At 35.9% G+C, this 27,891-nt stretch overlaps 1 protein-coding gene across 9 annotated transcripts; it reads right to left on the bottom strand.

Annotated features, from left to right (window-relative positions):
• Nucleotides 1-198: 198 nt before the first annotated feature.
• Nucleotides 199-25,840, bottom strand: LOC120775012 (syntaxin-4). 9 transcript variants are annotated; one of them, XM_040104952.1, is made up of 9 exons: nt 25,118-25,840; nt 17,482-18,162; nt 14,694-14,816; nt 2,608-2,701; nt 2,252-2,494; nt 1,065-1,138; nt 558-695; nt 367-477; nt 199-303 (listed from the first exon to the last, which is right to left on the bottom strand). In XM_040104952.1, exons 2-9 carry the CDS (start codon nt 17,512-17,514, stop codon nt 232-234), a joined length of 888 nt encoding a protein of 295 aa, XP_039960886.1. In that variant the 5' UTR covers nt 17,515-18,162; nt 25,118-25,840; the 3' UTR covers nt 199-231. The 9 variants fall into 9 exon arrangements, with proteins under 9 accessions (XP_039960886.1, XP_039960887.1, XP_039960888.1 ...); XM_040104953.1 differs by having other exon boundaries at nt 17,482-18,128; XM_040104954.1 differs by having other exon boundaries at nt 17,482-18,021.
• Between the last annotated feature and the right edge of the window lie 2,051 nt (nt 25,841-27,891).

The following is a 27,891-nucleotide window of genomic DNA, read 5'->3' as shown; positions in this document are numbered from 1 at the left end:
AATAAACATTTAATTTTTTATTCATTTGTTGATTTTAAATTTTCTAAGCAAACTTTCTGTCAGATAAGTGGCAGCACTACATTTGATATTCAACACGACGCTGGGTTATTCACCAACAGCCGCTATTTTTCCTCTTCCTTTGCTAACTGTCAAAAAGTTCCGGTTTGAAACTTTGTTTAAGTGAAAAATTGTCGTGCGTTTGGAATTTAAATAAATATATTTGTCTTTAGTTCATAAATATATACCAATTAATATTAATACAATTAACACAGCCAACGCGATGCCGATGAGCCAAAACTTCTTCTGCAAAACAAAAAGAAAAGGTAAAAACACACAAATTAACTTTAACGCACAACTGTAACTAACCTTTAAAGCTTTCTTTTTCAGCGATTCTGCTTTCTGCAGCTTATTCTGACCTTTATCCACAAAGTGCGTCGCTTGTTGCGCTACAAATTCAACGCGATTTATCGTTTCACTCTGCAAATAAACAATAATGTGAATATAGACAATTTGACAGAGGCAGATCAAAATGCCGCTGTTATTGTTGTTGTACGCACCTGTTCCATTACGAGTGTTTGTATGCGCAGGAATAAGGCGTGCACATCTTCAATGGACTTTTCCAGTTTCTTCAGCTCATTGAAGCGATCCATTAAATCGCGAAGTGTGCGTCGTTCATTTTCGGTTTCTTCTAGAATCTGCAAACAAAATACAACAATAATGTTTAGCATTAGTGTAAATGGATAGTGAGGATAAGAATAACAGAGAATAGTGTTTGTGTAAAGTGGCGGCAGAAGTGTTATTGTAAAGTGGTTGCGAAAAGCGATATTGAAAAGTGTTCATTTAAAATGTTAAGTGATAAGTTAAATCTTAGCGAAAAAAGATATCGAAAAGTAATAATCAAAAATGTTCATTTATGAGATAGGTTAAATATTAGTGTAAAGTGTTAGTGAAAAGTGCGTTAGTCAAAAGTGTTGGTGTAAAATGTGCGTAAACTGTTCGTGCAAAGTGTTAGTGTAAAATGTTAGTGTAGAGTGTGTGTGTGAATAAGTTTGTATACGACTTACATTGCCAACAAAAAGGTTCGTCGTCTTATTTGCTATCAGTTCTTCAATTTCTTCTTCAGTGGAATTGCAGTTCACTAAAGGTAGGTGAGTAATAAAACTTTATTATATACATATGTACATATAACAATGAAATTAAAATTTAAATATTTTTTTTTTATTTTACAATACCGAAAATCTTAATTAAAAATAATATTGATTTATTTTAAACCCAAATACCTGGTAAAAAAAGTTAAAAAAGATTTTAAGCCCAAAAACGAATACAATTTTATAGCATTTTAGTCAGAAATATTTGTTCGTTTTTTTAATTTAAACCCAAATAACAGGTAAAAAAAAATTAAAATTAATTTTTAAACCAAAATAATCAGATTGAATTTTATACTTGTAGTATTCCAGGTAGATTTAGTTTTTCTTTTGTATTCCTTTTCATTCCATTTTTATTTTAAATATATTGTTTATTTTTAACTTAAGTTTTTTACTCTGATTCTGGGGTCAGAAATTAATTTTTTGTTAATTAAAAATTTTTTTTTTATTTTATGGACTCAAAATTAGTTGCTTAAGGGCCTATATCCGCATGTGAATAAAAGAAAATCGATTTTTTCCATATTTGAATATAATCTCCTAAAATTTCAATTTCATTTCGCAAATAATTTCGGAGATATACATACGTATGTTTGTATGTAAGTTATTTTCTCGGAGCGGTGTTTTTCAGAGGCGGTGAGAAAAATTTCACCGAAACAACTGGACCAATCGACGAAAATTTCCTTGACCTTTCTAGTTACAATTCTCAGTTAATGACCGAAGAATTACTCAAAATTTTGGTGGCACCCAAAAAAAACCGTTTTTAAAGAATAAATTTGCAGTTTAGACTGTCTTAAAAAATCGAAATTATTATGAAAGATTTTATTTTGTATTCATCTATTGTGATAAATTTTTTTTGGTTTTGGATTTGAAATAGTTTTAAGCAGAAAAATCTGCCTCACCGCCAGACATTTTTTCTAAAGTCGTCCTGGATATGCGCTTGCAAGTGGATAAAACCTCTTAAATCCAATTTTGGGATTAAAAATTAAATTTCAATTTTAAGCTATAATTTTTAACTAGACAATTCAAAACAATGAATATATTTATTATACATTATATACAAGTATTTACGAAGTTAATTTTATATTTTATCAAATCGCAGCACTTACTGATTTTCGAATGCATTTCCAGATTTTTCTTTAGCTTGCGTTCGTATAATTGCAGGAACTCTTCGTTTTTCGTCCATATTTGTATGTAACTCTGATAGAGACCGTAGAAGAGCGTTCGCTTCATGCGCGCCTCCAATGTGAAATCGTTCTCAGGCGGCATGTTCGCTTTGAATTCTTTGAATTTGTTCATCAGCTGATTACCCATTTTTAAATTCTGTGTGCGCAGTTCATCCATTTCCTTTTCTGTGAGAATTGAAAGTGCAAATGTTGTATATGGTTAGTTGCCATATTATTGTTTTCTATGTTCCATGTAAATACAGACATATGTATGTACATGTGTTTTTGTATTAACATACCATTGAAATTTCGTATATTTATTGTTTGCACCATTCGACTCATCGTCTCCAAATTGGCGGATATTTGTGCCAATTGTACTCGTATCTCCGAATACTGCAATTAAGGAGAAATATTGTTATTAAATGATTGAATGATATAATGTTTGAATATGTAAGTAGTTGATTAGCTTTTAAGTTATATTTTAATAGTTATAGATACGAATAATTTCAAGGTATCAAACATAATTTTTTAAATATTTCATAAATATTTCCATAGTTTTAAGGGTATTCGCGATTTTTATACCCTGAACAGGGTACACATTAAGTTTGTCACGAAGTTTGTAGTACCCAGAAAGAAACTTCGGAGATCTTATAAAAAAAATATATATATGTACATATGTATGTATAAATATGTATATATGTATATCATCAGCGTGATGAGCCGAGTCGATTAAGCCAAATCTGTCTGTCCATCACTGATCCATTAGCTTTGAGATATCGATTTGATTATGCACAAGCCATCTTCACCCCAAGAAGCTACATATTTGTCGAAACCGCCAATATCGGATCGCTATACCATATGTCTGCTATACGAACCGAAAGGTCAGAATGAAGTTTTTCTATGGAAAACTTTTGTGACAAGATATCTTCACGAAGGCTTTGCCCTCAACCCAAGTAGAACTGAAATAATTTTATTTACCCGGAGGTATAAGATCCCAGACGTACCTCTCCCTTCATTCAGAAGCTCACGTCTCCAACGTGCTGATAAGGTGAAATCCCTAGGGCTTTACCTTAATGGCCAGCAAAGGTTGGGACTCTCACCGAAGATTGGGCTTTACGAAACCGTACTCAAACCTCGGAAAGGCTGCACTTACTAAGAACGTGTCTATAGAGCCATTCTCATCGACATCTCCAGTGCACTGCGGACTGCACCTACAAAATCAGTTAATGCCATTTTACACTATTGTTGATTGACTTAAAACCAAGAATTGTGATCTACAGTGAGATATTTTATTAATCTTGAGAAACGGTATGCGCATACTTGACATAATTTATGGAATATATATATTTTACTAGAAAAAACTTGTTTAAGAAAGCTTTTCTCTAAATCTGTTTGCTGGAAATAATAATCTGAAATCAGGTGGTTTCCATTCTATGATATATTATTTCTCTAAAGTGTGTCGGGTATTCAGTTCTGCATGCGCTTGGGCTTTCATTAATTATTTTCTGTGTACCATATGCATATGTATGTATGTATGTAATAGGGGCATGTAGCTATTATAAGTACTAAAATCAATGACATATACAAATACATATGAATGATATGTCTATGTATGTGTTTGTCTGTATGTAAGTAATAAACTAAAAATATTGTTTGTGGAGTCTAATTAACCAAAAAGCACAAAAAAGTTCAAGCAAAGCGAATTTTAATCGAGGAAATTAGTTTCGTAAACAATTAGCTCTCATACATACAAACATACGCATATATACTTATATTATATTCACATTCATATATATGCTTATTCACATGATTAATGCCCTCACGAGCTCTACATATTTTATTATTTATTTGTGCGCTGATTTTTTCTAGTCTAAATATAATGATAAAAATACAAAAGTAAGGAAGTTAGCCTTCCCGTCCCGTCGCAGCCGAACCTTAACTAGTTACTCTCACTTTATAAAAAAATAAAAGCGTGTCAAATATTTCGAAAACTGTAAAAGATAAGTATATATACTTTTAAATTATAGCTAATAAGTTACGATGCCTTAAGATTAAAAGAAAACGACTTTAAAAACGAAAAGAAAAAAGTGTTATCTTCGCTTGCACCGAAGCCTACCATAATGTAACGGGGTTTCCATTGGGGAACTACAAAAGTACACCGATAGGGACAGCAAACGACGCCATATCTTTCCCCGCTCTTCGGCAAGGTTTTCCATTTCATCTTAGCAAGATATACTATTCCAACAACGAGTCAAAATTATTGAAACTTACTACTGAATTTGCAGTCAGTGGTCTCAACTTTAAGAGCACTACGTCCAATTGTGGTCGTCATAATTGTCCTGTCAGATCAACAATTGAAAGTCTAGTAGAAACATTTGAATTCACAGACACAGTACAAAATATTCCTCTGCCATTGAATCAAAGAAGTGCCCGTAGTGTCGAGGATACTGCTGTCGCTAGTGCATCAATTCAGTAAGACCCAAATCAGTCTCCCACTACAAGATCAAACTGACACAAGAACTGAAGTCCCTTGACCACCATAATCGCTGTATGGTCGTGAATTGGGCTAAGTAACAACTTTAAAATGATCCGGATTTTTACCGTCAATAAGCAAAATATGCGTTGTTGGTCAGGCAGCAATTCACACGTACACCACTGCATCTCGAAAAAATGATGATGTTTGGTGCGGCTTATGGGCCGGCAGCGTCATTGGGCCGTACTTTTTCCGTGATGATCAAGACCGGCACAATACTGTGAATGGGAATCGCTACCGCTCAATGAAAACCGAATATTTTTGGCCCGAATTGGATGATATGGATTTGGACAATATGTGGTTCCAACAAGACGGCGCCACAAGCCACACAGTGCATGTCACAATCGAATTATTGAAAACCAAGTTTGGTGAACGTGTTATCGCAGACAATTGGCCGCTTCGGTTGTGCGATTTGACGACGTTAGACTATTTCCTGTGGAACTACGTCAAGTCTATATTCTATGCTAACAAGCCAGCCGATTGATGAACTTCGTAGGAATATCGAAAGTGAAATTTCTGCAGTATCGGCCGATTTATGCTTGAAAACCGTCGAAAATTGGGTTCAGCGTATGGACTTCTGTAAGCGTGCTCGTGATGACCATGCAAAAGAAATCAAGTTCCATACATAATGGCACCGAACGTACTTTCACAGGAACCAAAGTTGGGATCTTCTTGGATCTTTTCAAGAGCCCGTAGAGCGAAACGATGTCGCTTGGGATGGTCAAACGTCTTCAGATCTTGCACAAGCTGTATTTTGTATGCTTTCAATTTAAGATCTCGACGTAAAATGCGCCAATCTGTTCTTTAGGTCAGTCCGAGTTGTTGCGAACAGTGCCGAGTCGATTAGCCACGGCCTTAGTGTACACTCTCAACCATGGCTGCTAAAATCTCTTCACTGCGTGCTGGTTGTGGTCTATTCGGTTGAATATTATCCAATAATAAATGCTAGGTCTCAAGATGGCTGGTATTGTTGCGAAGAGTACGCTCAGTAGGGCGATAAGCGAAGTGCGCGAAACATATTCTTTACAGAACGTGAATTTTTGTAATAAAGTTGAACGATTTGTAAACGTTATTTAGGCGTTAGCCTTTCCATATTGAAATGCCTGAAAACTGAACGATAAGAACATGACAGCTTGACACGACACACGCATGATATGTCAAAAAGGGCTATTGAAAAAAGTACCTCTACTTGAATCACCCGTTATAATGAATTTTATGGAAAGAATTATTTCATCAAAATATTTTTAGTAGCTCAAATGTTCCGTAGCGGTATATGTAAGTGTATGTATGTATGTACGAATAAGGAATTATGTCATTGATGTCATATCATGAACCAATGACAATTGTCAATCTATCAATGAAGGGCATTATGGCTGAATGCGATAAAAAGTAAAAAATAATACAATATTATCTAAAGTACTCGTCAACTCGAGTGCGTGGTTGTAATTTATTTGAAAGAATTTAAAAGCAAAAATTAAACAAAATGAGTAAATGCTTTCCCATACATATGTACATATGTAAGTAATTGCTCCATAAATTGCAAGAATGCGAATGAGAAATAAACACAAATTTACAGTTACAATGACGCAAATCTATTTGAATTAGATGCCAATTAATAACGAACATTTGCTACAAAAAATGATCACTGCATCCAGAGAAATGCACATTTTTCTAATGAATTGCGAACGCTGCACGCTTATGATAAATATGCATATAAACATACATACATATATGTATATGTGTAAATATATAGAATTTGGTATGTACGACGACGTGCATATGTTTAATAATTTCAATTGTTTTTATGAACGTATCGACGCATGTGAGCAATAATTATTGGCGAAACGCTGCACCAATTTCAATAGACATTTACTTGACGCAGAAGCACGTGCACAGCTGTATGTATTTATATTAGAGCGGGTTGATTTACAGGCAGTCAAAAAAACGAAAAATTGCGTATGCGAAAATTGTTCTACGGATCGTTCTAACCAACTTTGCCTAATGGAGTATGGGTCTAAAACCGGTTTCGAGTCAGCCATGTTTTGGGTGAAGTTTAATTTTTGGGTATTCTAAAAATTTCTACATTAGTCTTTGAGATGTCCAAATGAAATTTAATACATAGGTATATTTTGACATTCTATTTATCATTACTATACCAAATAGCTCCCATACAACCTATTATTCAGTTATTTTATTGCCCGCAAGTGAAATGGCAGTGAAAATGAGGAACATTTCTTATATAGCGATTTTATAAAAAAAAATCGACCCGGTATAATGTACATAAGTATATATACAAGTATGTGCATATGCATATACTACATATGTTGAGGCTGCTACGTGAGAAAAGTTTCTAATTACTCCAGATACAAAGTAATTGAGGAAAAGTGAACTCAGCAATGCATTCTATGTAAAACTACGGAGTAAAGATTGTGCTTTTCAAAAAGTTATAGTTCCCTAGAAGTCGTCGGTAATGTTTCTGTCGTGATTTTTTGCTTCAATAAAAGCAGGTAATTGGTAGTAGGTGTGGTTTTAAGGCTGGTGTAATGTTTTGTTATTACCATTTTTGACACTTTTTATATAAGTAGTTATTCAGAAATTTTCATAATCATGGCAGTATTTGAAATACATACATAAATATGTACAAATATACATTTTTTAAGTCTAAGTTAGTTTAGATAATTAAATTAAAATATTTAGAGTTATTTTATGACAGCAGTTTTCTTAGTGAGTATATAATTTCAGACAAATTATGGTATAATATAATCCAACTGGATTTCTGGTGAAACAGTAATTTTTGTCAATGTTCACTTAAGGGGTATTCGAGTCTAGAAAAACGAGGTTTAAAAATTCAAATTATTTCCGAAGTTATAGTCGGAAACAGAATCGGTAAACTTTAACATTAAACCTTAAGCTCGTTTTTCCTGAAACTGCTTTTTCGAAGCTTGCCACATACCTCAAGTTCTAACCCGCCGATTTACTTGAAATTCTGCGCTTGAATATTCATAAAATATTTCTCGTATCATTATTTTAAAGCAAATCGCCAAAAAATGAGTGAAAAAATCGAACTTTATTTTTGAGTAGACGCCATTTTATGAAATATATTTATACCTTGAACAAGGCATATTAAGTTTGTCACGATGTTTGTAACACCCAGAAAGAAGCGTCGGAGACCCTATAAAGTATATATTTAAATGATCAGTATGTTGAGCTGAGTCGATTTAACCATGTCCGTCCGTCCGTCCGCCCGCCCGTCTGTATATATACGAACTAGTCCCTCAGTTTTTAAGACATCGTTTTGAAACTTTGTAAATGTCATTTTCTCTTCAAGAAGCTGCTCATTTGTCGGAACGGCCGATATCAGACCACTATAACATATAGCTGCCATATAAACTGAACGACCGGAATCAAGTTCTTGTATGGAAAACTTTCACATTTGAGAATGTATCTTCACCAAATTTGGTATAGATTATTTTCTAAGGCAACAATGTAGTCTCCGAAAAAATTGGCCAGATCGGTTAACTATAGCATATAGCTACCATACAAACTGATCACATAGTTACTAAAAGAAATGCACCTGTGAAGGGTATATTAGCTTCGGTGCAGCCGAAGTTAACGTTTTTTCTTGTTTTTGTTTTTAGTTTTGTAGCTTCTTGACATAGTGACATTCGCACTTGTCAAGATGCCATCATCGTTTTATTTTTTAGCAGACTACAAGGGCAGATGTTAAGGCGATGAGAACACGGTTTTTTTCCCTCAACTTCAAATGCGTTCTTGACGCATATTACATTTTTTTTCTTTTAATTATGTGTAAAAATATCAAATGCTTTTATTTATTGATTGCCAAAAAACTTTCGGAATTCGGGTCACTAGACTAGAATACATCCTCAATACGAAAAATATCTTGAAATCCATCGTATTTTGGTGGAACTTTATGGTGCACATGCTCTAGCTGAGCGAACGTGCCCAGAAAGATCAGCACGATTTAAAGTGGTGATTTGGCTTCTAAGGTGAAAAATCTTCTGGGCGGCCAAAAATGTTTGAGGAAGGAGCTGAAAGTATTAATCGATGAAGATTGTTGCCATACACGAGAAGAGCTCGCAAAATTTTTGGGAGTTGCTCAAGCAGCTGTTTCAAAACGTTTAAAAGCAGTCGGGTACATTCAAAAGCAAGGAAATTTGGTACCAAATTGAAGCTAAACGACGTGGCAAGACAATTTCGCATGTCAGAAATGAAAAGTAGTCGTTATAGTGTCGAGTTTTGACTTGTGATGAATAATGGATCTATTACGATAACCGCAAATGCAAAAAACTATATATGGAACCTGGTCAACCGGCCAAATCAATGGCAACCTCGAATATCTATGACGCCAAAGTGCTGTGTATTTGGACGGATTAGAAGACTGTGCTTAATATTCTTCTAATGGTGTCTAATAGCAGATATAACCACTAATGGAGAACGCTATATACAACAACTCATCAAAATGAGACAAGCGATTGCTAAAAAATGCTCAGAATTTTCCACTTGCCACGAGACAACAATTCTCCATTATGTCAACGCTAGGCCTTATGTCGTAAAACTGGTTAAAAACAATTTGGAACTCAACTTATAGCCCAGATCTTGCCTCTGGTGACCATAATTTGCTCGGTGGATGCAGAGCGCCCTCGCTGGAATATGGTTCACTTTGATTTATGCGTCATATTTTTTCTGATGAAATGGGTGATCGAACGTACGGCGGAATATTTCTGCTTAAAAGAAACCTCATAAATCTATATTGCAGCCTACTTCGTTCATTATTTGATTTGAAAAATTGGAGGCAGAAAACGCTTTTGGCGCCGAAAAATAAAAAAATAAGTACGAGTACATGTCTGAATTGCTATAAAATTTCTAAGCGTTCATCAAACTCAAGAATTCGGAAATTTTTTATTTATGGTTTAAATTTATCTGTTATAATTGAGCTTATCTGAGTAATCTGCGTCGAGCGACGGTACTTGAATTGTACTTTTTGAAGTGTAGTGTACCATGGTACCCTTATAAATGATACAAAAGCATATAAAAGCGTTATGTGACATACATACATATATGTATTTTATGACCTTATTGGCATAATATTGTAAACATTAGGGTCCATCATCGGGAATGCTCTGGGATTTTTAGGATTTCTTTGTTGATGGATTGACTTTTGGCTTGGGCTTTTATCGCATCGAATTGGGTTCGCTTTATTTATGTGTCTTCTCTAGCAGAAATTATACTTATAGCCCTTATTCAATTTCGAAAAACATTTCGTAGAATTGAATTTACATACATAGTAATACAACTTCAGAAGCAATAAAAATTATTTATAATACTCGTGAAGTGGCTTAGCAACAGCTGATAAGCGTGCTTAGCCCAGTAGTGCTCTACGAGAGCTGCCACTTATACTAATTTCTTTCAAAAATTTTACTATAATAACTAATTTTAAATGTTTTTGGAGTCGCCAAACTGAACTCTGACGGCTCTTTGCCCATATGCCGGCGAGGGAGTTGTGTTGAAGGAGAGTGTCAGTGAGCTTCCTTACGGATAATTCAAAGCTTAGCGGGAAGGTTGGTGGAGGGGTTTACTGTCAGGAGCTCTCTATCAACTGCAGTTTCAGACTTTCTGACTATTTCAGTGTTTTCCAAGCCGAGATTGTAGCGTTGGACCACCATCGGTACATGTGCTGTCGCAAAAGCATTTTGGCTCAAGATCGATTGCAAGAGATTTAGTTACCTTTTTGCCCTCAGTAAGGCTAGCCTCTCCACTTAACCTCCGTAACCTCAACTAAAATTTATTGGCTGTGAATTTGAATCTGTTGTTGATTTTTTGGAACTTAGTGTTCATACAGCGGATCAAAATTGTAACAGAATTCAGTAATATTGGGTGTGTTTTATTCTTTTCAATATAACGGTGTTTTTAGTTAAGTAATTATGAAAATTATCTACCATGACTCGTATTGTTGAAATTCAAGCCAAGAGCCGTTACAATTTCTATCAACTTTTAGATCAATCCTTGTATTCCATCCAAAACTGTGGCTGGGCACTCAATTCTCCTCAAGTGGCAATACTGATTGTCACTCTCAGGTGTTACACGCACACATACACATCCACATATATAATGACACACTTAAGTAAAGCCTATTACGTATGCATTCTCCTAAGAGTACTCACATATCCGCTAAGTGCATATGCAAACAACACACACACCAAAACACAAGCACTTTTCTTGTTCTTTTAAGAACAATGCTCTAAAATGTGTGCTAATTATACAATTTAGGAGCATGTAAATTTGTTTGTTGCTTTTTCGCGGGTTAAATGATATGAAAGTGCAAAATGAGGCCAAATTTATAAATGAGAAAATAATTAGCGCTTAAAACGTTATCAAAGTGGAAGGAAAAAATGTAATAACAAATTACTAGAAATATAAAATAGAAAAAATGTGGAGTTGGAAATTAAAAATTTAAAAAATAAAGATTACGTAAAAAAAATTTTTTTCAATTATATTACAACAATATAAAAAAATAAATATATTTAAAAAAAATAGTAATTCTACCACTTAAAAAATAATTTTAAAATAACTGATTATGAGGCTAAAAAATTGCATAAAGAAAAATAACTAGAAATATGAAATTAAATTAATATTTGATTACCAAAGATTTAATAAAACAAGAAAAAACGTTAACTTCGGCTGCACCGAAGCTAATATACCCTTCACAGATTACATTTGTGCCTTAGAAAATAATTTATACCAAATTTCGTAAATATATCTTGTCAAATGCAAAAGTTTTCCATACAAGAACTTGATTCCGATCGTTCAGTTTGTATGGTAGCTATATGCCAAAGTTAACCGATCTGACCCATTTCTTCGGAGATTACATTGTTTCTATGGAAAATAATCTATGCCAAATTTAGTGAAGATACATTGTCAAATGTGAAAGTTTTCCATACAACAACTTGATTCCGATCGTTCAGTTTGTATGGTAGCTATATGCTATAGTTAACCGATCTGACCAATTTCTTCGGAGATTACATTGTTGCCTTAGAAAATAATCTATACCTAATTTGGTGAAGATACATTGTCAAATGTGAAAGTTTTCCATACAAGAACTTGATTCCGATCGTTCAGTTTGTATGGTAGCTATATGTTGTAGTGGTCCGATATCGGCCGTTCCGACAAATGAGCAGCTTCTTGAAGAGAAAATGACGTTTGCAAAATTTCAAAAGGATATCTTAAAAACTGAGGGACTAGTTCGTATATATACAGACAGACGGACAGACGGACAGACAGACAGACGGACATGGCTAAATCGACTCAGCTCAACATACTGATCATTTATATATATACTTTATAGGGTCTCCGACACTTCCTTCTGGGTGTTACAAACTTCGTGACAAACTTAATATACCCTGTTCAGGGTATAAATATTAATATCTTATGGAAGAAAAAGATAATATAATAAAAAAATTGTAATTTTGAATTTACAAGTTGGCAAAAAACGCTATTTTAGAAATAATACAAAACTACAGGATTATGAAAAATTAAAAAAATATTATAGAGTTGAATATTGTTAATTAAAATCAAACAAAAATTTGAATGAAAGTTGGAAATATAAAACCAAAAAAATTAAATAAAGAAAATACAAAACAAAATAAATATTTAAATTAAAAATGATAATTGAATGCAAAAAAATTAACATTTTGGCAAAAGAAGTTGTCAAATATTATAAAATAATGCAAAATTATAGAATAGAAAAATGGAGTTGAAACTGTTTTTAATTAAAAATATTAAAATCAAGCAAAAATGTGCCTGATAGAAAGAATAATAAAAAAAAAATACTTAAATTATAAAACTATAATTTAATGCAAAAAAATTAAAACTTTGACATAAGAAACTGTCAAATATTATAAAATTAATTAAATGATTCAAAATTCCAGATTTATGAAAAAATGGGTTTAAAATTATGTGATTGTAGATTAATTAAAAATTGAAAAATATATGAAAAAACTCAGTAAATAATTATATTTAAATATTCAAATAAATAACGGGTGATCCAAGTAAATGTACTTTTTTGATAGATCCCTAGTGGTCATGTCAAGCTGTCATGTTATTTTTGTTCAGTGACATTTCATCTTGGAAAGACTTACGCCTGAACGCCGTTTACAAATCTTTCAACTTTATTACGAAAATTCAAGTTCTGTAAAGAATGTGTTTCGCGCTGCGCGGAGCTTATGGTCAACATAATCGGCCAACTGAGTGTACCATTTGCAACAACATCACCCAACTTGAGACCCAGCATTCATAATTGGATAACATTTGACCGGATTACATTTAAATGTGCCACATCCAGTACGCAATGAAGAAAATATAGCAAGCAGCCGTAGCTGAGCGTGTACGCGGAGACCGAGGAGAGTCGATTCGGCGTATAGAACGACTAGGCGCATTTTACGTAGTGATCTTAAATTGAAAGGGTAAAAAATACAGCTTGTGCTGAAGCTGCTCAACCTTCCCAAGCGACATAGCTTCGCTCTATGGGCTCTTGAAAAGTTCCAACATCATCCGACGTTTTTGAGCCGAATTTTGTTTAGCGATGAGGCCTATTTCTGGCTCAATGGATATGTAAACAAGTAAAATTGCCAAATTTTGGAAGAAGAGCAACCTTAAGACGGACTTGCCATAACATAAAAAACAACGGTATTATGTGTTTTACAGGCCAGTGAAATTATCGATCCATATTTTGTCAAAGTTATGCCGATGAGAACGTAACCGTCAATGGCGACCGTATTTTTAATTATCGCACCATGATAATCGACTATTCGATTTCTAAAACTGAAGCTCGTGATCTCGGCGATATTTGGTTTCAACAAGACGGTGTCACTCCCCACACAGCGCATCAATCAATGGATTTATTGAGAGAACACTTCGGTGCGCAGATAATTTCACGTTATGGGCCGGTCGATTGATCACCAAGATCGTGTGATATTACACCGTTAGACCGTTTCCTGTGAGGATATGTAAAATCTAATGCCTATGCGGACAATCCCGCTTCGATGCAGGTCTTGCAGCAAAACATCACCCGTTTCATTCGTCAGTTACCAGTCGAAATGCTCCAACGAGTCATCGAAAATTGGACTCAATGGATGGGCCATATGAAACGTAGCCGAGGCCAACATTTGAAAGAGATAATCTTCAAAAAATAACTGCCAAAGAATGTTCTAATAAACATTCTCTTTTAAATTTGAAGATTCTGTGTTTTTCTTTAAAAAAGTGGGGAACCTTGAATAGATCACCCTTTATGACAAAGTATGATTAAAAAAAAATACATAAATAGAAAGAATTAAAAAATTAAAAAGATAATAAATAAAAATATAAATAAAATTATAAAAAGTGCGCAGATGAAGTCAATTAAAAAAATAAAAAATAAAAGAAATTATAACTGTGCGATGCGATTATTAAACTCACAATCTATAACACTTCATATACCATACCTACATATATATGTATGCATAAGAAAGATTTTTGCATTCTAACACATAGTCACTGAATATGTAAATATAAACATATATATGTATATAAATATGTATGTATGTGGGACTATCAGCTTAAGCATATTTAATAGCGCCTATCAATAAGTAAACCGTTTGTTATTGTCTTTCTGGAAGATGATTTCTTTGTTAGACCAGCCGACTTTAAGAAGTCGCCTACACTTTTAAGCATATTTGTACACATATACATATTTATACATTTGCATAGGCTATTGTGCACACAGTTGCTGCCTCGTCTTTGGTGCCATCTTGCACTTTAAATACTCGCTTGTTTTTATTTAAAAGTAAATTTATTTACCGGATTGAGTATCGCGTCCATGGGTGCACTCATCTCTGCGAATTTGAGCTCGACGTTGCTGGAGCGCTGAAATAATGCCGAACCATTCGTGCCGGAGACGGTGGACAGCACGCTGCTGGAGCGCTGCGAAAACAAATAAAATATTTGTTAAGCAAACCATGAAAAGTAAACAATTCTTTATCATTAAATCTATTTAATTTTATAATTAAATAATTAAACGTTACAAATTTCAAATTTCGAAGCCATTGAACAACCCCAATTCACTTATAAATATTGTCTCAATCACACACACTAACCGGTTTTATGTTTTTTTTTTTTTTTTTTTTTTCCAACTCTGTTAGTGATCAGCTGATGCGCCTTGTCTTCATACAATCACGGTCTAACGGTGTCCGCCAGTCTGCAGCTGATTGCTATCAATTTGTTTGCGCGATTATCGAACATGAGACCAATGCAATTGAAAAAGCACCGATTTACTGATGTCTTTGCAAAACAAAAAAGAAATGGTTTTAATATTCAAATAAGAACAAAACACGTCCGCCCTGCCGATGGTGCTGCCAAATCTGCGCAATTTGCGCCTACTGCCGTTACTCACTGCTGTTAGCCATATTTTCTGCTGGCTGCAAGCGCTAAGTGCTCTACTGATTGTCGCCGAACTCTCTGTGTGCGCCGATGTGACTCGCCTGCTTGTTTGTTGTTGGCCGTTTGCACGCGCTTCCACCCTTCCTGTTGCCAATTACGCTTACCCACCACACAAACGTATGTACTTTTAGACGTGCAATTAAATTTACACCTACGAATGGTGTTGCCACGTGTTCATAAAACTTTTTGAAGTTTATGGATTTGGGTATTATATTTTTGCCGTTTTGAACAAGAAGAGGTAGAAGTCATATAGCTACTTGTTTCATAACGGTACCAACATTTTGCTAACATCTTAGCAGAAGTTTAAAATTTTCTATGGAAATTAATTGCTGTGACATAACAGTGAAGAAGCATAGTCTTAATAGACATTGGGGCGATGTCAAATCTTCAAGAGTGCTAGGTAGAATGTAAACTCAATGATGTTGTGTGTTTTAATAGTTCCAATCGCTGGGTTAGGCTATTCCAATTGCGCTTACTTCAGATTTTTCTTGCAAATTAGACTAGTGGCCTAATGTTTTGTATAGAAAACGTTCTGGATCTAGCTAATGTTGAAGAACATTTGTCGCACTGGCTATAAAGTTCAATAAAAAATTGAAAATCGAAAAGCTTCTTTGAGTTCTATATCTAGTCAATCGTCGTTCCGCTAGTCAGTTTTTCACCAACTAAATCGTAATCAGAGGATGTAGTCATATGCAGCAGTTCATGCAAGTGAGGAAAGTTTTCTGAGCGCCATTCACTTGGGAGTGAGACCAAAAACGATTCTTTTACTTATGACGATTCTAAGCTCATGACTTCCCGCTTAGACCAGGTATCTTTCGGGCAGCCAAAGACCATCCGTTTGAAGGTGAGCCAAAGGTGAACCATTCTTCCCCAGAGTTGTGCGCTGCTTGGAGACGAATCTTCAAAATTCACAACCTTTTGCTTAAACTAATTAGAGTTAACTTATTTCCTATTTCCTACTGTGTGTGTCCGCGGTCATTTCAAAAGTTTTACTACGAATTGAGTTTCTACTTATGAGCTCATTGATTAAGACTTATGAGCTCTATAATTTCCAAAGGCTTCAGGTTACATACTGATTTCCGTGTCATTAGGATCTTGGCATATCGAAAATATTTTTATATTTTGAAAACGTTCTATATGATTTTCGCTGCTTAAGGTCGCAACAACCAAACACTATATCAAAGCTAAGATCTTTGGTGAACCGACAACCATTCACATTACTCAGTTGACTTTTATGAACGCTGAAGTCGACAGAAATATGGTAAATAAAACCAAAATCCCATGAAATGAGCTACCTGAGTTCAAAACTGCAAAATTCATGTACAAAATGGTAGATCAGAAGTACACAAAACTCCTAGTGGCACTCGATAGAAGAGACTGTAGGCACATGATGAGAATACTAACTGGTTACTGTCTGGTGGCGACACATGCCCGCAGGACGGGATTGACAGATCGAAAAGACTGCAAGAAATGTCTACAGCAAGGTACCAAGGAAACAATGGAACATCTCTTGTGCACTTGTCCCGCATTGGCAAGACTATACTATAACCATCTGTTTGAACTCGCGTCAAGCGCAGGCATCCTAAAGGATGACTACTCCACTAGCAGCTAATAACTGAACTCCATCGGTTATCGCAAACGACCAAAACTGGTCTATGCTTGGCTTATTAGCCTACTAAATTAACCTAATCTAACAAATGATTACTGGAGGCTCCATTAACATGACAGTATCTATGAGCTTCAAGAAAAATATTCTAATTAAGATGGCATATTATAAGAGCTTCACTATACGAATAACTTTGAGGCTGCTCTAAACTTCTTTGAACTACCATGCATTGCTACTTAAATAAATAATAAAAATATGAATAAATACAGTAAATAAATATTTTAAAATTTTAACACCAAAAACCTCAAAGGTCCAAGCAGTTATCGGGCATATTTGCACATTTTTGGCAGTATTCCACTTTCAATTTGGTGGCAACACCGCTTAGATCTTTCAAACACTAATGCGCTAACACACACGGGCAACGCGTTGTTATCTGCACTCTCCCAACTCTCAAAACCCCACCGAAAATAATCTACGAACATACACATGCACTTAGATTTTAGAGTATTTGTGTGAGTATGTGTGTGTGTGTGTTGAATTTACCTGTAGCAGCTCCGGCAGTCTGTCTTTAACCATTGTTGTTGCTGTTGTTGCTATATACGAGGCAGCGCCGGCTGTTAATTAAATATTTTTGCTGTTTTCCTGTTGTTAATTCGTCGTCGTCGTTGGTTTTGTTGTTAGCGCTCGCTGTTGTTATCACTGATAGTATTTTACGGCAAATTCGTTTTTGTTACGAAACGAATATTTACGCTCGTTGTTGACACTTTGGCTTTAAGACTGCGCCAAAACTGAGACGTTTTCATAAGAACACAAAACACGCTCGTGGAGCGAGCAGCCGCCCCTCTAAACAAATGCTATTTTTTTTCGAGTATTTTTTCGTGTTTTGCACTACTTTTTATATATTTTATGAGTATTTAGATTTTGTGTATATAAACGCTCTATTGCACAACCATTTATAGCACTTTTATCACTTGTCATATCTTTTATTTTTTAATGATAGCACATATTCCTCAGTTTTCTTATCTTTTTGGCGATAGCATATATTTAGACTTTATTTGCGTATCGAATATAGTTTCCTTGAGTCTGTAATTATTTTTAAAGTTAAAATTAATCAGTTTCTATTAAAAACTAGTTTATATTGTGTTAAAAAACGTTTATATACACTTTCGAACTTGTCACCAACGGGGAAGCTATGTACGTTTAGAATATAGAATGTTGCGAGTTCTAGAAAATTTGAGTATTTTAGTTTCAATATATGTATGAATCAGTTAGATTTCTAAAGTAAGAAGCAGACGCGAATATTGCTTGGCGGTTTATGTTTGGTCCACGCAGCTTTGCTTGCGGCTGATCCAAGTAAGGATACTTGATTCAATAGCCTTTTTGTAACAGAACACGTGGGAGTCGTGTCAAGCTGTTATGTTATTTTTGTTCACTACAGTTTGGAATTTCATCGTGGAAAGACTTACGTCTGAACAACGTTTACAAATCATTCAAATTTATAAGGAAAATTCACGTTCTGTAAAGAATGTGTTTCGCGCGCTTCACTCAACTTATGATCAACATAATCCGCCTACTGAGCAACTAATCGCAACATCATCACCCATCTTGAGACCCAGCATTCTTTATTGGATAACATTCGACGGAATAGACTACGTCCAGCAAGCAGTGAAGAAAATATACCGTGGAAAGTTGATTCGGCGCCATTAGCAGCAACTCGTACTGACGTATGGAACGACTTTGCGCAGTTTACGTCGAGATCTTGAAATGAAAGCGTACAAAATACAACTTATGCAAGAACTGAAGCCATTCGACCTTCCCAAGCGACATCGCTACGCTCTATGGGCTCTTGAAAAGTTTCACGAAGATCCGTCATTTGTAAACCCAATTTTGTTCAGCGATGAGGCCCATTTCTGGATCCAATCCGTATGTAAACAAGCAAAATTGCCTCATTTGGGACGAAGATCAATCCGAAGAAATTCAGGAGCTGCCACTTTTTCCAGAAAAAAAAAACGGTTTAGAGTGGTTTCTGTACCGGTGGAATTATCGCCATGATAACCAGCTATTTGATATTTGAAATTGGAACTCGTGATCTCGGCGACATTTGGTTTCAACAAGATGGCGCCACTTCCCACACATCGTATCAATCAAAGGATTTATTGAAAGAACACGTCGGTGAGCAGATAATTTCACGTTTTGGGCCTGGCGATTGGCCGCCAAGATCGTGTGAAATCAAATCGTTACACTTATTTCTGTGGGGATATGTAAAGTCAAAGTCTATAAGGGCAATCCCACTTCAATTCAAGCCTTGACAATGCTCGAACGACTCATTGAAAATTGGACTCAACGGTTCAATCATCCGAGATAAATGCCAAAGAATGTTCTTTTGAAAGATGATAAACAATCCAAATTGATTCTGTGTATTTTCTTTAAAAAAGTAGGAAACCTCGAAATGAATCACTCTTTATTAAACGAGCTTTACATTTTAGTATTGAATAATTTTGTTGAAATACTTCTTCTGTAATTTTAATATTACATTTTCTTTCGATTTGAGTTCAACAACGATTTTTGAACTTCTATTGACAAGATTTTAAACTCTTTTCCTGTTTGCTATCTGAGACGCTTTCCAACAAATGTGGCAGGTAGTTTTCTTAGTATTTCAGCATTATTCTTCCCGTGCGTGTTCCATGGTACCCAAGGATGGTTGATATTGCATCTGGGGATATGGGAATATTTTCACACCCATAAAAATCCACCCACAAAATCTAATCCAATCATTTGAAAACTGATAAAAATGCGATATTAAAGAATTTAACAGCAAATTATGAAGGCATTTTAGGGTGCCAAGAGAAGCGATGTAAAAATTGGACAGTGGGTGTGGCATTCAGATGAAATCTCATATCTCAGGAATTTAAGCAAAAATCACAGTACAGAAATGGGCCAAATCGGACAACAGGCACGATCATATCCATGTGATTTCTTCAATATGTGAGAGAGCGAGAAATAGATCGAGCCAATAATATCTCTAAAACTGTTATTGATCTACTTATATTAGGTTGTCAAATATCTCCCTCCGCTTTTTTGCTCTTATTCAATGTTACAGTGATCGGATTTCGTTCAAATATGGGTTTGATAATCTGTTTCCAACTAGATGGCAACTTCATAATAGCCCCTCCTTTTTTGCGAAGAACTCGGACAGCCACTTTTCACACGCCTCTTTTGAGTTCAACGTTACACCAACAAAGGCATTCGCCATGGACAGGACCATATGGTAATCACTTGGCGCTATGTCCGGCTATTTGGTGGATGTGAGAAAACCTCCCATCCGAGTTCCCGTAGTTTCTGACGAGTCATCAACGAAGTGTATGGTTTGGCGTGGTCCTAGTGGAACACTACACCTTCTTGTTGGCCAATCCTGGATGCTTCTGGTCGATCGCCTGCTTCAAGCGGTTAAGTTGTTCGCAGTTGATGGTAGAATTAAGCGTCTGGCCATATCGGACTAGCTCATAGTGGATGATTCCCTTCCAATCCCAACACACAGCAGAACCTTTCAGGCCGTCAATCCCGGCTTGGCCACTGTTTGGGACGATTCACCGGTCTTCGACCACGACCGTTTTCGCTTGATAGTGTCGTATGTGATCCATTTTTGTGTATCTAGCCTTATTCACGAGATGCCACATGCCGATCTAGCTTGATTTTTTCCATGATTTGATCGGTATTCGTCGTCACAGGTCTTCCGCCGGCTGGCTTATCCATGGTGTCGTTTTCACCCGCTCTGAATCATCGAAACCATTCTTCCGCAGTTCGAAGTGATAGAGTACCATCCGCCAAAACACCATTAATCTCAGGGAACGTTTCTCATAAATTTTTACAATAGTTTAAACATTTTTTTGGTGGATTACATACTAAAATCAGTTTACGCAAATACAACTCTGAACGAATGTGAAACCCCTAACTGTGGTTATGGTTCTGATATTTTATCGGATTAAATGAGATCGGGATCTGAATTTGTAAACGTGAGCTGTAATGCTTTCCGCACAACGAAGTTTTTTTGTGAATTGAGGAAAAAAATGTGATACAGTATTGACGAAACTTTCCGAGCCCAGCAAAGGGCTCAATGAAAAGCAACTAGTTCCTGTACTAAAGCATCCAAAAATGAAATGTTTGTAAATATTCGTGTAGGCAACTCATCCTAAACGTTTAAAGTTGATACTCAGCATTATTTATAATTTGTGTGGGGTATATAATGTTTGAAGTCACCTGAATTCATTTAGTCTTATTGCGGAATCATTGAGAATATGACGAGGTGCATATAATCGTTTTACAAAGGTTTGTTTTATGGCTAAGCAGCTTTGGCAATGTTCGATCATATTTTGTATTTACAAAAAAAAAAAACAATAAATTGTTGCAATTTCTAATTTTGGATTCTTTTGTTAATTGAATTTAAGATTGCTGGTATTACATCATCTGATATTTGCTTTGATCAAATTTCGAGTATAACCTGATATGTTATACTATAAAAATTCCCTTTTCAATAAAAGGTAACCATTCCGTTTCTAATAGTATATGCAAGTAACGGTTTTGTTATGAGAGTTGTAAACAATTTTTTTTGTATTGCGAAGCTTGATTTTTAGATTAATCCCCTTTTTAAAAAAGTGTCGTGCTTTCTAGGGCAGCATAACGTCTAAGCTTTCGTATTTGGCCTGTATTTTGTCCCGTTATATCGTTTTTAGTTTCAAGAAGTAGTGGCCGAAATTGCATGACTATTTTGTGCTCAGTTTTCCGATTTTGTCTGGCCGCGCTGCACTTTAGTATATGAGAGGTCCTAACTAAGATCTCTTGGCTGTAACTCCGAATAATCTTTATCAAATTGAATCTTTTACATTTTCGTTTATTTACTTTACTGAAAATTAGCCAGTAAGATGTATTTGAGTCCAAGTTTGCGGATATATAATATATGTATATTCATATGTACAGTTGTGAGGAGCATTTGGGCAGACCACAGACCACCAGACCAATTTAAACCGTTTCCGGATGACTAAAGAATTTAATGAAAAGTGTTTTAATAATAAAAATGTGCTTGGATATTAGTCATCGCCTGCTCGGTGATGCCTAAAAGTGTTCGAAACTGAGATCAAGGCCTGGTCCAGTCCAGTGAAGAATGACACATAAATGGTACCGCCGGAATGAAAGCAATATGATTTGTATTTAGTCCTACTCTCAAAAGCCGCGTATATAAATTAGAAAGCTTTCGCATCATTAGTTTGTGAGTGAATCAACTTTTATTGCCAAAAAATTGGTAGAAAGGAGTTTCGACAGGAAAATTACAATTGAAGCAAAAACTTGGGTTGATGACGAGTTTCCGGACACTCCCCGAGAAAATCAACCATCAAAGATTCGTATGCCAAGTTTAGACGTGTTGAAATGAGCATCCAAAACGGTGAACGTAATGGACGCCCAAAAGCAATTCCTACCGACGAAAACATCAAAAAAGTCCACCAAATAATTTTCGATGAAGTTGTTCGATATAGCAGGTACTTTATAGATATCAACTGAACGTGAAGATAGTATCATTCACCAATATTTGAGTCTGAGAAAGCTCTGTGAAAAGTGGGTGCCGCGCGAACTTACTTTTGACCAAAAACAACGGGGAGTTGATGATTCGGAGCAGTGTATGGTAATGTGACAATGTTTGGAGTGTGAAACATGACTCCGTTAATTCGCTTTTAGTGACTACCTTGAAAAACGAAGGACAATCAATACCAACTATTACAGAAAGTGCTGTTTTATCAAGACAACGCACCGACTGGTTCCCAGTGACTATTTACTGCTGTCAGATCACAAAAGAATGCTCGATGGGAAGAAATTTTCGTCAAATGAAGAGGTTATCGCCGCAATTGAAGCTTATTTTGAAGCAAAAGACAAGTCGTACTACAAAAATGGTATCGACAAGTTGTAGTTCCGCTATAAACAGTATCACTCTTGAAGGGAACTAATTTGAGAAATTAGTGAAAATATGAATAAAATGAAAAATAAAAAAATTTCAGTGACGTTCTTTTTAGATATTTCTCTTACCAATGCCACAAAAATTTTGGTTTGATCAAAAGCTTAAAAAATTTCTGTACAGACCTTACTCTCATTTAAGAATGGATATTTGTCAAAGGAATTGATGTCGCTATACGAAAATTAAACCTCTTTATTACTCTGGTTAAATAACTTATATTTTAAAATAATTCGGTTAAAATCACCCAAAATTAAAACGGAATGAGATTGTATAATTACATGAGTTCTTCTAAGCGAATTATACCCTCATTTTTTGAGATATCGATCTAAAATTTTGCACACATATTATAATTTCCTCACCAAGAAGCTGCTCATATCGACTTTTCCAAGTGACATCGCATCGCTCTATGAGCTCTTGAAAAGTTCCAAGAAGATCCGACGTTTTCGAGCCAAAATTTGTTCAGCCATGAGAGCCATTTGTGGCTCAATGGATATGTAAACAAGCAAAATTGCCGCATTTGGGACAAAGAGCAACCTGAAGAAACTCAATAGCTGTAATTTCATAAAGAAAAAATACGGTTTGGTGTGGTTTGTGGGCCGGTGGAATCATCGGTCCATATTTCTTCAAAAATGATGCCGGTGAGAACGTAACCGCCAATGGTAACAGTTATTGCGCCATGATAACCGACTATTTGATGTCTGAAATTGAAGCTCATGATCTCGGCGAGATTTGGTTTAAACAAGACGTCGCCACCTCCCACATATCGCTTCAATCAATGAATTCATTAAGAGAACACTTCGTTGAACAGATATTTTCACGTTTTGGGTGGGTCGATTGGTCAGCAAGATCGTGTGATATCACACCGTTACCCTTTCTTCTGTAGGGATATGTGAATTCTAAAGTCTCTGCGGACAATCCGGCTTCGATTCAGTCCTTGGAGCAAAACATCCCGCTTATCATTCGCCAGTTACCAGTCGAAATGCTCTAACCAGACATCGGAAATTGAACTCAACGTATAAATTATTTGAGATGTAGCCGCGGTCAACATTTTAAAGAGACAATCTTCAAAAAAATAAATGCCAAAGAAAGATCTTTCGAATGATAATTAACATTCCCCACTAAATTTGATGGTTCTGATTTTTTTTTAAGTAGTAGGGAACCTTGAAATGGATCAGCTTTAAGCTGGCATACAAGTTCTTATGAGGCATCTTTCATATTTGTGAATGGTATTAGCTTCGAGTTGGTGAGTTGGAAGAGAGAGAAAAAGTCGCTGCGGTTACAGTTCAAAGTTCAAGTTCAAAGTCAAAGTCTAGCCTTCTAGAAGGTTCAATAAGCAAGCAAAATTACATCAATTGAAGCGAAACTAGTATTTATTTAATGCAAATAGGCATGACTTGAAGTGATCTTCCGTGAAGGGAATTTCTCTGTGAATTATAATTATACTATTAAGTAATAAGTTTGCGATTTCCTTGCCTATTACGACAGAGCTGTGAATGTAAAGTGGAAGTCTAGTGTATTTATGGTCGTATGTAAGTCAGTATGTAGAGCTTTCGATGCACTCATCTAAACATTTACAAACGTATGTACGTAGGTGTGTGTGCATAAACGGAACGCCGTTGATAAATAGCATCCGAGATTTATTGTAGAGAGTATAAATTAATATAGCTTTGTAATTATTGTTGTACTGAGCTCAGCAGTATCCATTATTATTACGGACGTATGTATATAGTATTTCTGCGGTTTTGCAAGTAACACCTGCTAGCAGCAGTTTCTTTTCAAATACGTCATTAGTCACACGCACACAGACACGAATCTAATATTTATTTAGCACTTGTTAGTAGTTAGACTAGACGCGCTAATTTCACTAGAATAACAGCATGAATCAGCTGATGTCACTAGAAAACCCATTACTATGCATTTTTTTGAGTTTTAAGCACCATTTCATATTCTCTATTTCCTTTAACATTTAGTCAAACAAATTTGTATGGAGAATTCGTTTTTTCACTTTTTGTTTTTTGTACCAAAATTTACTCGAGGCAACGCGCTCAAGTTCTAAAATTGCCTGCAATTTGCCTCAAGCGCTCGGCGGCTTGGCGTGGCACGTACGCGCGATCACTGCCACAATCCACGCGATCACCGATGAGCGATCCGCGCTGACAGCTGTAGCTTACACATTACCTTGAAACGATTATTCACTTGTGTTTTCCATATATTACGCTCGTTTATTTTTCTCTTACTTCTTGCTGCTGTCGGCGCATGCTAGCGCTAAGTATGTACGAGCGTTGTGGCAGCCAGGCGCATGCTAGGATTAATTGTCGCCTTGTCGCCAGCCTTAGTACGCCACGCTAGATAGATAAGTTAAGTTGTCTTGTCACTCGGCCGCTGTGGCGATAAGCGTACGCGCTCGCGTTACTTTCGCAAAATGATACATTAAAGTAGTTTTATAATAAATGAAAATTGAGGTAGCTGTGCGTTGTGACGGACGGCCGCAAAAAACGCGCGTCAGAAGTGTACTGAACGCGGCGAGCGCAAGGCGGTATTTGCTTGCCAGCCGCTCAGCGCTGTGCAGGCGCGCGTCGCGATTGCGAATGCGCTGCTATGCTTTTGATTGCGCGCCCGGCTTCAAGTAAGCGCTGGGGATGGCGGCGCTGTTGAAGTGTGTATAGTGCTGATTACGAATGTATGCAAGACGTTGGTTGCGCGTCGTTGTTGCGTCAGCGGCTGTTATAGCAGCGCATTGAAAGGCAGCGCATAGTATGTTTCGCTTTCTGTGGTTATCAATTATTAAAAATGTATACAATACATTCTTTGCGGTATTTTTGCCCACTTTGTTGTTGCTGCTATATGGAGCGCCTCTATTTACACAGCCTTTTAGTATGTAAGGCGCGCTCTGTGCACAATGTTCTTTGTTGTTATCGCACTTTTTTCTTACTCATACTGAAATGATATGATTAGCACCGGCAATCGGCGTAGACGCTGTTTAAAGTATGTACGCGAGAGCGCGTTCTCCACTAAATCGACACAAAGTTGTTGTGTTTAATTTCTCAAATAATTTATTTGCGTGCACGAAAAGTGAAGCGTTTCCTCGCGCGCGACTGCTAACTTCGCGACGCCGCTTAGAAAACATCAATGATAGCGTGTGCTTTTTTTCTCAGCTCAATTGCAATAGAAACTTGTACAGCGTGCGCGAAGGTTGTGGGTACCTATATATAGTACATTGTAATTGGTTGAATGACTTATTGAGTGTACGCGCGCTTGCCATTACACTGTTGCTGTAATCGACGCGCGGTCGGTTTCGTTTGCGCGCGTTGTGCCTTTGCAATTTGAACTCAATTCTGAAATGAAAATTTGTAATGCAAAAATATGTTCGCTTTTCTATTACGAATTTGCAAGTTTTTGTTTTTGTACGTGCTCATAGCCTGTTTGTTGGTCTCATTTATCACTTTCGCGCATTTATTGCCCTTGCCTAGATTCTCATAGATATATGTGTGCACGAGCGCAGTTTGATAAGTCGGTGAATATCTGCTTGAAAAGCCAACCTCTTTATTTCTAAAGGCAGATTTATATTTAATATGATATATACTTTGCTAAAACTTTTTGACTCTATGTGTTCCTTTCGAAGATTTCACGTTTAGATTTCTTGCTATAGAATGCACTGCCTAAAACTTGAGCTCTAATCTAGTCCAAGCTTTGTAGATTGAGCACTTTGTTCAAGCACAAATCATAATTTTATTTTGACGAAGGCAGAGGTGTATTTATTCCTTTAAGTGCTCTCAGTTTAGCCAAGCTTGAGACGTTTTGAAGACTGTATCGGACTATCAGAAAAGCTGTTGCCGAAACTTCAGTTTATGACCTTTAGTAGGATTTTTATCCGCACTGTTTGAATTCGATATAGCATAAGTCTCAAAACGGTTACGAAAGCATTAATCCTTATATTGATGACTTTTAGATTGCTCAATGGCAGCTTATTGCCTATTACTTAGGATTCCTGTATTGTTATCTTCCTTCTAGCAACAAATCATATGTTTGTCGTTTCATCACCGAGGCTCCATCCCAGAATTCATGCCAAGCCAAAACATTAGATTGTAAAGCAATATAAATACATTAATGTTTTATAGCCTTGACAGACGGCAGCGTTAATCCGGATTAACTGCGCACTTAATCAGATCCAAATTTGTAGGTGACAGACGGCAGCTATGCGAGTTTGAAACTCTCATAAACAGCTCATTGTCCTTTTTATAATATTTTCAATGAAAATTGATAGAAGATAAACATTACGGTTGTTAGCCGACCAATTTTTAGCAAACCATTTTTTATTACAAAAGCATATCAACACATTATTTTTAAAACTGCATCATAACAAAGAAGTTTTATTGATATTATATTGAGAATTTGATAAACAGTTGTCAGGGTTGCTTGTATTTCATTCACAATAGTTGAAAATTGGCCATTTTTAACAATGTTGCCAACGAAAATCTCACAAACTCCCTAAAATTTTGAGAGTTATTTTTGGATTCAGCAACGGAGTTAGCTGTGGTAACTCCTGAATTAATCCCGAAAAATGCAATTAATCTGGTTTAACGCTGCCGTCTGTCAATGCTATTAGATGTTGATGTTAGATCTAGATTATGTTCTTAGACCTTGCTTCACTGCCGTCTTGCCGAATTCACTGTTTTCCCGGATACAGATTTAAAACCGAATTGTAAGAAAACTCAAAAAAAGATTTGTGAGAATAATGGGTGTTTACTCAAACTTTACATTATCTGCCCTCTCAACATTTTGGAAACCATATTTAGTTTCAGCTTGTCACAAAGACAAGTTTTTGGATCCTTCTGAGATATTTAATTGGAGTAGTTAATGATTTGTATCGATTATTTTACTGAAAGTTATCATTTGTTTATGCTCGCACGCGGAAAGGGAAGATGAACTTCTTCGCTCTCCGAGGGTTCCAA

This window comes from Bactrocera tryoni, chromosome 4, assembly GCF_016617805.1.
Source record: "Bactrocera tryoni isolate S06 chromosome 4, CSIRO_BtryS06_freeze2, whole genome shotgun sequence".
NCBI lineage: Eukaryota > Metazoa > Arthropoda > Insecta > Diptera > Tephritidae > Bactrocera > Bactrocera tryoni.
Note: the sequence above shows the minus strand (reverse complement) of the source record. Positions and strands in the feature narration are given on the sequence as shown.